This window comes from Cyrtonyx montezumae, unplaced genomic scaffold, assembly GCF_038088225.1.
Source record: "Cyrtonyx montezumae isolate F1298 unplaced genomic scaffold, pur_monq_1.0 scaffold_3, whole genome shotgun sequence".
Classification (NCBI taxonomy): Eukaryota; Metazoa; Chordata; class Aves; order Galliformes; family Odontophoridae; genus Cyrtonyx; species Cyrtonyx montezumae.
The window spans coordinates 109,859,698-109,872,828 of record NW_027072034.1 but is presented as its reverse complement, the minus strand read 5'-3'; the positions used below and the strand labels follow the sequence as shown (position 1 = coordinate 109,872,828).

Sequence of the window (13,131 nt, the reverse complement as noted above, 5' to 3'; positions counted from 1 at the left end):
CTTTCCCCAGATTCTTTTATACTCTCTTACACTTAAAAGCCAGTTCAACTATGTTCAGTTCCTTGCAGTATATACACATTTCATTTCAGGCATGCCTGAGCACAGTAACTTGAAGATGACTGAAACAAAAACTCAATTACTTCTGTTATGTGGATTCCACTATGCTTTAAAAAGCACATAAAAAAACCCACAACCTAAACCAACCCAACCAAACACCACCAGACCAAAATAAGGCTAGTAGTTTTTAAAGTATCTATAATTTAATACTTTCTTGTGTGCACTGAAAGTTCAAACTCAGCGGTTTCAAAAACAACAGCAAAAATGCAATGAAAATGAACTCTGGTTCTCAAGAAACACAGTACAAGCAGAAAGCAAATAATTTTGCACGTAGGGAAAGATACAGCCTAAGGGAAAAGGAAATCCAGCAGTGTTTCCATGCCCTCTTGTAGCTGCACATTTTCATTGGGGACAACCATCTGACACTTGATAAACATTTGTGCATGAATAAGTAAAACTGGTTTGGAAAACGCTGCCATTCTTACTAATTCATCTCCGTTTTGCTTTGTGCAATACTGCTCCTTCCTGCATAGGCTGAAAAGAGAAGTATCTCTGTTAAACCACGTTCTGTGCTGACAAACGAAGAGCTGTGAAGAAACAATTATAAAGTGCTGCCCAGCAAAAAAACAGAAGGAAAAAAACTAATGACAAGTTAGTACAACCCTATCTGTGCATAAAGCTTACATTTAACTGTAAATCTCCCCATTTAAAATAAAGAGACAGGTTGGGGTTTTTTTTGGAGCCTCACTTATGTGCAAGTCACATTTGCTAGAATATATTCTGTGGTTTAAAATAATACTGTTCTTGTATTTTTCTTAATGCAGTGCTAGCCAAAGGCTTCTGAGAGCACTATACAGGCTTCTGAACACCAGGATCAGTTGCCAGCATTTCTGTGCAAATGTGGAAGGCTGAGTTTCTGGTCCTTGTCATTTATTTCTGGAAAGCACAGGAACTGGGAACGCAACAAAAGACTATTTGGTATTATAATGAAAAATTAATAAATATATTGTTATTTATTAAGCTGAGACGAAGACTTGGCTGCATTCTTGCAAGGTAAGATGGTCTGACATACACTAAGGAAATTATATGTTCAGCTCTATGCATTAAAGCACTGATGCAGAAGGAATAAACAATGCACCGTTTGGCAGCTTTGCTATGGGATGACTATAGAACAACAGCTGCTGACTTGAAGTAACTCCACTTTCACCACAGATTCAGGAACTATAACATAAGAGAACAGCAGGAAAAAGAGGCCAGAAATATCTGAAAAGAATTGGCAGAAGCCTAGAGGAGATAAGTACATCTATAATGAAAAACCTTCAAAAAAGGATTCTCCTCTACTGACTTTTTGTTCCACTTCTTAGGTTATGTTTGCAGTAATTCTGGTGTATATGACTTCTGATACAGAGACTTACTATTTCCTGAGAGAATGTACTGTTATGTTTTATTTAAGAAATGACAGGCTTCACATCTATTAAAAAATAAAGTCTTGCTCCAGAACATAATGCAAGCAATCTTTTATGAAATGCGATAATGGCCTTTAATCTTAATTTCCTGATTTTTTAACATTCTTCGTATTTTTCCGCAGTTAACAATTTTCTTAAGCAACAGCAACAGTAAACGAGAAGAAGTATCTCCTAATTTATTTCCAGATATTTATAGTTTCGTGCAGACAAGCTATTCCAGAAAGCTAGCTGACATTTACATTCAATTTCATGCAGAGACTCCAACAATGTAGAACATAGAATTATAAATGAAAATAAATTATTTCTCCCTCATTTGTTTTAGTACTATGCTGCTTTCAGGGGCATGACAACTGCAGCAATAATCAATAAACATCAAACAGGATGCAAAAAAGTCTGGCAATGTAATCCCAAAATAGCAATGGTAAGCAGCCCAACACTAACGTATCTGTCACTCTTACAGAGTTAGAGGCAGTAGTGAATAAATGGTGTTCTCCTACAGACTTCACCTGTTGTGCTTTCAGCCCAATGAAGTATTTTGCTTCTTCTGGATCTTTGCAAAACCACGGAAGAAATCATAAGACACTACAGCTTCCTCTGTTAATTTAATACTGAGAAAAATCGTCACCGATGCCATTACAAGACACTAAAAACAAAAAACAAAAACAAACAAACAAAAAAGAAACACCCACAAAAAAAGGGTATATCTTCAGTGAAAATAAGATGATTCAACTTCAGTGTGAGAAAGACCAAAATGATGGGTGTGGAAATCTACAACACTTGCCTTTTCTCCACTGAAAGCTCCCAAGTGTTACAAATCTTCAGCAGCGACTGCCCCCCCCATTAAGCTTAAGTAGCCGGAATCATCAGTGTTACAATACTCACATGAAAGGCCTCGCATCTCACTATAACAACAGGCATGCTGCCCTACTTCTGCAATTACATAAATATCAGGAAGTAACATTACTGCTAAGCCATTTTCCGTTTCATCCCTCAGCTATGTTCCCAATGTCATACACTCCTTTTCTTAATATTCCTGCCCTTTTTTTTTTCCTGGAACTTGAGCACTGCTAACCACACCACGGACCCTACTACCCCTTGCCATGCTACCATGATCTGGAGGGTAAGGAATAATTAACCTTTCCTCACTTTCAGCTCACAGCTCTAAAAATGCAATGCCCAGCTGTGTATCTGTCATCTCCAGAATGGATAACTGTAATTAACCCTATGTGAAGCTGATGACAACGAGCTGGCTCCAACTGGTGCAGGATGCAGCCACTTGCTTCCTCTGTGGTTTAGGTACAGTGACGCCTCAGATCTACTGCCCAATTATTTTTAGATTCCAAGTACATGTCCTAGATTGTAATCTCTTATAGTCAAGCTTGTAGTATTTTAATGATTAGATTAGTACCTGTGAATACTAGAATTTTACACACTTCTTGAACAATATGCATCACTAATCAAGAATGTGGAATACACACTTCTGCAGGAAACTCTTTATAATTGAAAACAAATCATTTTAAACTGTGGGAATCAAGTCCAGAGTGATTGTTCAGGAAATTTTAAAGGGTTACCAGAATCTAATTATCTCTAATACTGCAAAACTATCCTCTCTGAAAGTGTTCTTCCACAGCAGCAGAAAATGCACAGTAATTTTCTCCCTATCCTATTTTCAGCCCAAGCTTAAAAAAAAACAAAACAACAACAACAAACAATGAAATAAAAGAGAAAACAAAAGACTCCATAAGAGTCTTATCCTAAAAAGGTGAGAGTCGGAAGCTGACAGAGAACATCACTACTATTAATTGTAATTAGGAAGCACTGAGGTACTATAGTGACTTATATTGCTTCCCACCACCAAGATGAAAAGAAAGTGATGGGTAACAAAATCAAACTGCAGAAACATTTTCAGGCAGTAAATAAGTGCATCAGGATCTAATTTCCATTCCTCTTTAATGATCCCATGCATGTTCACATTACCATGATATTAATTTCCATGTTGTGGTAAAGTCCACACCTTATAGAACAAGATCCCTAATATTGAATAGAAAGGGCAGTAAGACCACCTACTAAGTCACTCAAAATGCTGAATTCACTCTTATTATTTCACTATCCTCATTAGTTTCATCTGCAATGGCTCAGAGATATAGAGTCAGTCAAAAGAACAGTACATTTTCAACTTCTGGGCAGCGCACACTAGGTTTTGTATTTAGAAATTAGTAAGAGAAATTATTTTCCAGATTCTTCCTTCAGTTCCAGCTGTTCCACCTGCCCAAGGTATTTTAGGGAGCAAATAACATTATAAATCTTTCCCTGAATGGAAAGAAAAAGAAACAAAAAACCCATGAGAAAAAAAAACATTTTGCTCAAAAGTATCCTATATTTCCCTGGAAAAAAGCACCATGTACTTTTTCTGGAAATCATTTTAGGTGTTCAAGTCAACAAAAAGTTCTTTTCATCAATCATAGACATACATCTCACCTTTCAAGGCTGCTTGTTCAGCTTGTGTATACATCCCCAGAAAGAAGTAGGTACACGCAAGGTTCACCCAAACATCAGGACTGACAGACGGTTGTTTGGTCAAGGCTTCATATTCCTGTAAAAGGAGTTTTTTTGTTGGTTGTTTTTCCTTCATTTAATAGCATATAAATTATTCAGCTCACCCAACTTAACACCAAGTTCATTATCCCTTTTATAACCAAACTATTACATTATAACCTAAGATATGTTCAACAGCCCCTTTTTGTTTATGAAAATGGAAGAGACAATGGGGACAAGCAGCACTTTGAATCTTCTCTGCAGGAATTCTGTCAGTGCTGTAACAGTTATAAAGTCATCAAGATAACCAGCTTTTCCTCTGTCTTTTCTGATGTTTTCCTAACTCCTCTTTCAGTCAGAAGTGGTTATAAAAACCATGGAAATCTCTTTATGAATACTTATTGGAGTAAGTGGTAAACATCCTCTTACAAATCTGTATGTAGAGTCTTCGTATAGATTAAGAGTGGAGTCCAAAGAGATAGCATATACAAGAAAATACAAGGAGGTGTGGCAAGAAAAATTTTTATTTTCAACTTCTATTTTATTTATTAATGGCACAAAAACATAAAAGTGTTTATTCCAACATTAATGTGTATAGTTTATAAATAAATATTCACAGATTGCAGATGTGTGCTCAAAAGATTTTACCAATAGGGGTGCACTATTAAAATGTTTAGAGATCTCTGTATTAAAATACAGCCCCTGTAGTCAGTCTTGGGCACATTCAATTGCCATATACACAAAAAAAATAATCATAGCAAATTACGCCTAACTTCACTATTCCTCAGGTTAAGATTTATATATCCATCAGCTATCAAAAGCCACTGAATACCATGTTCTGATATATATATATATATATATATATATATATACACACACATATATATATATTTACACTTCATTACATAACCCTGAATAAAAATAACGCAAACTGTTTCACTTCTTGTTTTTTGTGTGGGTGGGAGGGGGGAAGTTAAATCCAACAGACAAATCTTTCAATCTGCTGTTTTAATGAAGCAAGAAACCCTGCAGCTACAGAACAGTGATATTCATGAAGATATACATCTTTGCTCTGCACAGCACTAGCTAATAAAGACATAGGCATGGAGATCTTTCACTGCCATTTTTTCCTCTTTTAGGTTCTATTAAATTACTCAGAAGGACCTTCCCAGTGAACACGCCTCCTGCTGGGGTTCTTTCTCCCCATCCCATGTCCAACCTCTGGCACAAGGCAAAAGCAGGCCAGCTCATTCAAGGTTCCTACAAGAGCTGCTTAAAGAACACAATACCTATGATTCTCAACCAGCAGAAGCCCCTCATCTCTCTCAGCAACACAGTCCACTGCCAACTCTGTATTCTTCCTCCAAGCATATTAATTAGAATTCCCACCTTCCTCGTGAGTTTACCACATTGTGCCACTGGGCATGGAAGTCTTCTTCCCATGAGGGAAAGGCTCAAATATAGGTATCAATAACTAAAGAAAACATGTCCAAAGGGTGGTAAATTCCAAGAACAGATATGTGCTGACAACAACAAAGTTTATGGTTTGCTAGTAAAAAGATTTTTTTCTGTTGCCAAGTGAAAGGCAAACTGCACTCTCAACCACAGAAGCTATTGGTAAGGTGTGCTCTTGAAAGCCAGCCCTGTCTTGCTAGTATTCTGTGGACTAACTGTTCTTCAAGAATGATAAAAAAGTAATAAAATTAATTGATTAAAAAAAAAACAAAAAAAAACCAAGCAAGCAACAACAAAGAAAACATTTACATATAGGCTGACATTCCCTATTGAGACCAGTTCAGTCTTGACAAAGGCCTGTGATGGAGCTCTGAGAGAGGCTACTGCTCTTTTTAGGATAATCTGTAATCTTTCAAAATCCATTCAGATTAAGTGCACTCAAAGGTATCTTTCAGCTATGGCTTCAGGCAGATTAATTAGAAAGGACAAAGTGCATAAACACAACTCATGTTCTGGCTTGGCCATTCAAGACAAGCAATAAATAAAAGAGTGCTGTACCATTATTAATGTGAATCTGTGGAAACACAGTAAATAAAAATGAAGACTAACAGTCCTCCCTACTACATAGTTCTGGGCCATGAGCACAAGCAGAGTGCTGCTGCCCCTTCACACTCAGTAGAAGGCATTCAGCATTACAGTCCCTCAAAGACTACTTCACAAGAGCTTTTACTCTTCCTCACCCAAAACAAAACAAAAAATATAAACCTACAAAAAAAAAAACAACAACAAAAAAAACAACCTACCAAGAAAATACTCCACAAGCCTTCCCAACAGCCATCCTGTGGTATATTTTTGCCACCCAAGGGCTTTAACACTTCATGCTTTTTCATTCTCCTCCACCTTTCATCCTATCTAAAAACGTGTACACCTTTCCACAGAAGCAGGCTGCTAGGTTGATGACCTATGGCCATACAGACCTACCAACAACATGTCTACCAACAACACTGAGGGCACTGAGTAGAATCCTGCTGGCCTCATTGCTTCTCAGGATTCTCCAAGCTCATAAACAAAGGTACTGCAAAGATGCTAAAGAGGTCAACACATAGGGCTGCCTCACAAGTGTTCAGAGGCGTGGAAATACTTGATTGCTGGTTACAGTCGTGGCAAAGAAGCACAGAGAACTGAGAGCCAAAAATCCATCCTTTTCTTTCTACCTTCAGCTGTCAGAAACTTGAGTACTCATATTTTCTCATACTCTCAGCAGAGGCATTCAAACAAGACTAGACATTGCTCATGCTTGAGCCATTACCCTGGTATACTTCTGATCCTTTCATGCTTCACTATTTCATTGAGACAGATCACGGTAGGTAGTGAAGAGGTGAAGCAGTTCCTGATTCTCTGCTGAAAGGAAGGCAGCAGGCAGAAAAGGCTGCTAGAATCCCTGGGTGACAAGTGATGGCAGACAGACAGGTTCGGGGGGGGAGAGAAGGGGTTGTCTGGACCCTTCCTTTTTTCTCATGGCTCAAAGCTCGCTTTCTGAAGCATTACTTGAGATAAGACTGACTTATCTGGGACTTATCCAGGAGGTGAGTGGTGGGTGTTGCCAAGTGGCATCCCTCATCACTTTGTGGACAGTTTTACCTTTGAAAGCATTTCTTCAGAGCTGTTTGCCTTTGAAAGGGAGTGCTCAGGAGAGTTTACTGGTGAAAGTCCTGGTCTATGACCAAACAACTAGTACAGGAGACTGGGGGATGATACCATTGTACCCTGTGAAGGCAAGGTACATTTTGGCATTCTCCCTGCTCCCTCTTATCTTCAGGCAAGGCCCAGAAGATGGGAACAAAGAAGTTTCTGCTGAGGCCCACAGACCAGAAGCCGCCACTCCAAAGAGAGATGACTCGACCACTTTGGACTTAGTTAAAAGTTCGTACTGTCATTAAGAAGAAGTCATCCTCAACCAAATAACACAACCTCTGATGACCCATCACTACTGAAGATCAATGTCTGAACAAGGAACTACATTGGAATCCTGCTGGTGACTTTTGCTTCCTATAAAGATTCCTTCCTTTTATTTCCTAGCTCTGCTATCACCTGTCTTCTCTTCCCCACCTCCCTAAGCAACTAGGATTTGTAATAAACTGGTCAGACTACCCTTTGACCCGTTGTGTCTTAATCTCACTGTCGGGTACACATATATTAAGAGAACCTTGTCTCCCTCCCATAAATTGGAGCGAGACACGGGGTTCCCCATTAGTTATAGAAGAGGTAGAAACCTCCACAAAATTAGATCCTCCCATCAACTAGGGGAGTCCTGCTTGCCATACAACATCAAGAAGACACTTATCTGCCTACTGTTTGTAAAAAATGATTTACAAGAGCAGGAAGCCCTCAGGGACCCCCAACTGGAAGGGTCTAGTGCAGTGCCACTTGTAAACTGGCTACCTCACTCCAATTCCCAAGACTCTCCAAGAGGTGACATACAGCCAGCACACCTAACTCACTGTGAAGATCTCATTATAAATGAAAGGATTACTGAACAGCAGAATTTCATCAGGTATAAAGAATACCAACCACAAATTAGGAATATAGCAACAGAGACAACAGACACATCTCCACCTGCAGGCACTCAGGACTGTGACTCATTTAGACTTTGTGTAACGTCACTCTGTACAATTCTGGAGAATTTTCTACCCACAGTACTTCATTTATTATGGTCTCAGCACATCCCAAAGAGATCTAGAGATTATACGGAATCCAGGAATTTGTCCTTGAGAGTACACCAACAACACTTCTGTAACAAAGCAGAGAAGATAGATGCTGCATGCACTTCAGCCTCGAAGCTGAAAACTGAAAGGAAATTCAACTACACAGTATAGTCAACACCCTCCCTTGATCTCTACAACTTTGGAATTATAAACACAGCGTTCTGACCCCAAAGATACTAGGCTGAGATGTGCAGGCTCATTTCCCACATGCTATCAAAGCAACAAAGATATTGGGATTCATTACTGTGCCAAAAATCAGTCTTAAAAGTAGAAAAGACAAGCCCTGTGATCTCTCACTTTAACAGGTGTATGTATGGTTTGCGGTTGTTTTTTTGTGTACGTTTTTTCCCTACCAGGGCAGAAAGCCAGAAAAACAGACTGGGTTACACGTTTTAAAAGCCTGAGTCAACAGCATCATCTAGTGGTGAACTAAATACAACTGACAACATCTAATTTCTTAAGGAAAAAAAAAACCAAACCAACGCTGTTATTCTTTCACTGAAACACTGAGAACCTACTCCGTCCATAGGAGCATGTACTGGACATTCCATAGAGCAGAGTTTATATCAAAAGAAATCCTGCTCTATTATTTATTTTATACAAACATTTCTTTTTAAACTTTCACTCCTTATTAACACCTGATCATCTAGATATAAATTAAGTAAAGCTACTGATTGTTACATTTAATCTTTGCATGACACAACTCTGTGCAAATACTCAGTTACCACTGTGTTCTAAACTGCTGTTCACCATTTTGTGCAAAGTATACTATGAATCTGATAACACTGAACAGTTCTAACTTCTCCTAACAGATGTTTGTTCTTTAATTTTAAGGCAAGGGGAATGTGTCTTTGGAACTTATTGGAGGCCTAAGAAATTCTGTTTCTACCTCACATCAATTTTGTGCACGTGAGCATGTACTGCTACAGTTAAACACTTAATTTTACCTAGAAGTCAAAATATTGTGATTACAGAGTAATCTATTTCTGCGTGGTTATTTTCTTTTGCTAATATTTCAAATTACATAGGTTGCTCTGAAAGTAATGCCTGCTATTTATTTCCACAGAAACTACAAGAGATTCAAAGAGCACTCTACTAGATAGAACAAATTCTGATTCAAAATGCTGTTTTTCAAAATAGTCCCCCACCACTAGATAAGCATTTTTGCCAGGAATGAACAAGAACCTGTGTGCTATGCTCATAAAACCTGCACCATTGGAGATGACCTACTGTTCTACAGCTGCTATGACAGTGTCACTGCTAGGAAAAGGTTGTGCACACAGTCCATCTCGCATCACCCTGAACAGGCAGAAGTCAGAAGAACTAATGGGTATGTGTGGGGTGGACAGTCCAGCCAAAACTGGCATTGTGCTTGTCATGGTTCCAACCCGGTTCAGCCTAGTGCTGTGACTAATGGGGCAGAGGGACCATGGACCCACGCCCTGGGAAAGAGGGAAGGGAGAAGATAGAGAGATGGGCCCAGGGGAGGAAAAACAGCAGCAACAAGCTAAAGGAGAAAACTAATGTACTAAGTATGATAGCAGAATGTGAGATAACAATATAATATAATTGGAACAGAAGCTAATGAATCAAATAAATGAGAGCGTGTGTGTACAAAAGCTGAAGGTCTTACACTAATGCCATAGGCAAGACAGGGAGCACACACAGCAGAGATGAGCTGTGAATGGAAAACAGAAATGGAGTAATGAAGTCTTCTGGGAGCTGTAATTCATTCTTCTCTTCTGGGATGAGATACCCCAAACCATGGACAATCGACAGAACTGCAGCATTAACTCTTTTAACTCCCAAAGCACTACATGATGTTATGGTGAGGAATACCAACAACAAAAATCACAAAACCACGACAGTGCTCCATGGTCTTCAAACCAGATATGAGGCCTGGTGTTATGTTGCAAGAGAAAGGTTGTCTTCTTCTCTGGCCTGTCTCTGTAGGTCTGAAACTTCAGCTTAGACAGTATTGCAATGTAGCATTCAGAGTTGACTTTTTTTTCATTTTCCAGGAAATCCAGAAGGACCACCTCTTTCCTATCCCAAGAGACAGTGCACATCACTTTACCTGCTGAGGGCTGCATTCTGGAACTTGTTATTCGATGGGGAATTCACATGCCACCACTCCACAGATAGTTATTTTCATTCTGGCTCATGGTGCTGGCTCCATGTATCATCACCAGTAATTATATGATCCAGGAAACTGTCTCTATCAGTCTCATATTGGTTCAATAGGCACTGACAAACTCGCATATGGTGTTTTTTCTGTTCCTGTGTGAGCACTCATGGGACCCATCTGGTGCAAACTTTCAGGTATTCCAACATTGCCACCATTACTTCCAACACACTGAAGTCTATACCTAGCTCTGTAGTTTCCTGGTCGTAATATGCTGATTTGCAAGGATAAGCTGATTGAGACGTTCTTCGTTTTCTGGTGAAAGATTTGTGTGTGGCCATCTGGAACATATCCTGTCTTTCACTTCATCGTTGCCAGTGCTGAAATGCACCACTCGCTGCCTTGTTGCGCTCACATCCACTGTTTGGTCTCTGATGTTCAGCACGCACTGATGAATATCAGTGGGTGCCATTTTTTCCTCTGCATGGAGGAATTCAGTGACACACATTTTCTTCATAAGCACTTCCATGTCAAACACCATTGTTTCAGACTACCTGTATGCTACCATCCATCACACAGTGACAAAATCTAATGGAATAGTGGCAGGAAGGTTCAACCTCTACTGCCATACCACCAACATCCACCTCTAACACTGTGGGCCAAGACAATAAAATTAGGAGGCATTACTTTCAAAGCAGACCTCATATTTTAAAAAAATAGATAATAAATACTCCCAGAGTAGGCAAGTTAAAAGACTGAAATGTTTTCTCAGGCTACAACTGGACTTTATAGCAAGCTATGATGCAGGTCTTCCCCAGCTGACACTGACCAAAACTAATAGGCCTTAAATGGTGTAATACAGCATTGTAAGGACCAGCAGTTCACATCAGTAGGAATGCAACAATGGAAAAAACACTACTCAGGCAGACTGAGTTCTTTCCAAATCTTCACTTGCTTATGTGCACTCTTGTGGGTACCACTTATCAAGTCTCCAGGTTACTCTCCATTCAGGAGTGCACACTAATTCCAGCCCTTGGAGGTATACAGCAAAATAGGAGACAAAATCTTGTTCAGATTTCTGCAGAGGAATACATTAGCACTACTGAGAAAAGAAATCCAGTGACACTGGCAATAAACTGATTGGCAACAAACTGAATTGCAGAGGAGACACAAATGGACACAAGTGAAAGACTTACATATTGAGTCATATGCAAAAAGTGACACAACAGCACTGTACAGTGCAAATATTGATAACTTAGGCATACTTGATTATTCAACATGCCTCTTAGTAACTTAAAACTTATTACATGGAATTGCCGAGTATAAGAGAAAACATAAAAATAATAAAGTACACTAACTGGTCAGAGTCATCTAAAGACAGTTTAAAAGCATGCATATTATGTATTAGGAACACAATGAAGACCACAGCATAATTAAATCCAAAAAACAAAACTGTGGAATGTTAACTGAAAGAAAGGGATGGAAAGTCTGAGAACATGAACTATGATATTAAAAGGGCAAAATCAGATTCCTATTGTTACTGATTCCCAGTGTTAAATCAAACAGTAAGTTAACTACAAAAGGTTTATTTTCTTGGTCAAATATCTCTTTTTCAATCCACACTACTTTCTCCACCACTAGCCTTACTATTAGGAAAAACTTCTTCCCAGGAGCAGTGCTGCAGTGGCACAGGCTGCCCAGGGAGGTGGTGGTGTCCCCATCCCTGGAGGTGTTCCAGAACCATGTGGATGTGGCACTGAGGACACGGGCAGTGGTGGGCACGGTGAGGACGAGCTGGTGGTTGGACCAGGTGATCGTAGAGGTCTTTTCTGGCTTCAATGATTCTGTGATTATCACGTCTGTAATTGGACTGGCTGGCAGAAGTGCTCCCTATCACAGAACACCTCCCTGCTGCTGCCATCCGTGTGACAGAGCCCCAGTTCCCCATCTCACCTCCAGAGCTCTCTTGTAGTCACCCAGATGGAAGGCGGAGTACCCGATCCAGAGGTCAGCATCCTCCTCCTGCTCACCCGCGTGCCGCTGAAACTTCGGAGGGAAGAGCAAACGTGAGACCACCTTCAGCGGTCACGCACAGTTTATAAACACCACTAAAGCAACACCAAGGCCCGTTAATACCTCCAGCAAGGCGATGGCGCCCGTGAAATCCCTCCCGGCCAGGAGCTCCTCCAGCTGCGGCACCTTCTTCCCTTTCTTCCTCCGCCTGTCTCCCTGCGGCGGGGTGCTCCCCACAGCCGGCTTGGCCCGGGAGAGCATCTGGACAGAGAGCAGAGCGGAGCCGGCTCAGAGCGGGGCCCGGCGAGGGGCTGCCCCGCCCGGAGCGGGGAAGGCGCTCCCGCCCGGCCCGCACCCCCCGCCCGGCCCCTCTCACCATCCTGCCGCCGGGCCGCGCTCCACGCGCCGCCGATGGCGCCGTTGCCGCGGTAACCGTGGGGCGGCGGAAGAAGGAGCGGAGCCGAGCGATGCGGCCAATGGGCGCCGCGCGGAGCCGGGCGCCGTCCCCCGGAAGGGCCGGGCTTTGGCCGCGCGGGGCTCCCGGGTGGGGATGCGCTCGTGTGGCGTCTGTGGGTAGTCCGTCTCCACGGGCTTGGAGCTCCCTGCCCCGACCTCTCGTGGGCCAGGCTGGCGAGGTGCAGGGCACGGCCTGAGAAGTGTACGCAGCTGTTTGATTGTTGCTGAGCGATGGGTGCGTGCCATGAGACTTGTGCAA

At 41.2% G+C, this 13,131-nt stretch overlaps 1 protein-coding gene across 1 annotated transcript in view; it reads right to left on the bottom strand.

The window, feature by feature from the left end:
• The window catches only part of IFT56 (intraflagellar transport 56), a 45,742-nt gene extending 32,899 nt beyond the window's left edge, over positions 1-12,843 (bottom strand). The window contains exons 1-4 of the mRNA XM_065742817.1: positions 12,793-12,843; positions 12,540-12,677; positions 12,357-12,449; positions 4,002-4,116 (exon numbers count right to left, since the gene is read on the bottom strand). Coding sequence (XP_065598889.1) covers positions 4,002-4,116; positions 12,357-12,449; positions 12,540-12,677; positions 12,793-12,795 — 349 coding nt within the window. The 5' untranslated portion in view covers positions 12,796-12,843. The remainder of the gene's footprint in view (positions 1-4,001; positions 4,117-12,356; positions 12,450-12,539; positions 12,678-12,792) is intronic.
• Positions 12,844-13,131: the final 288 nt, after the last annotated feature.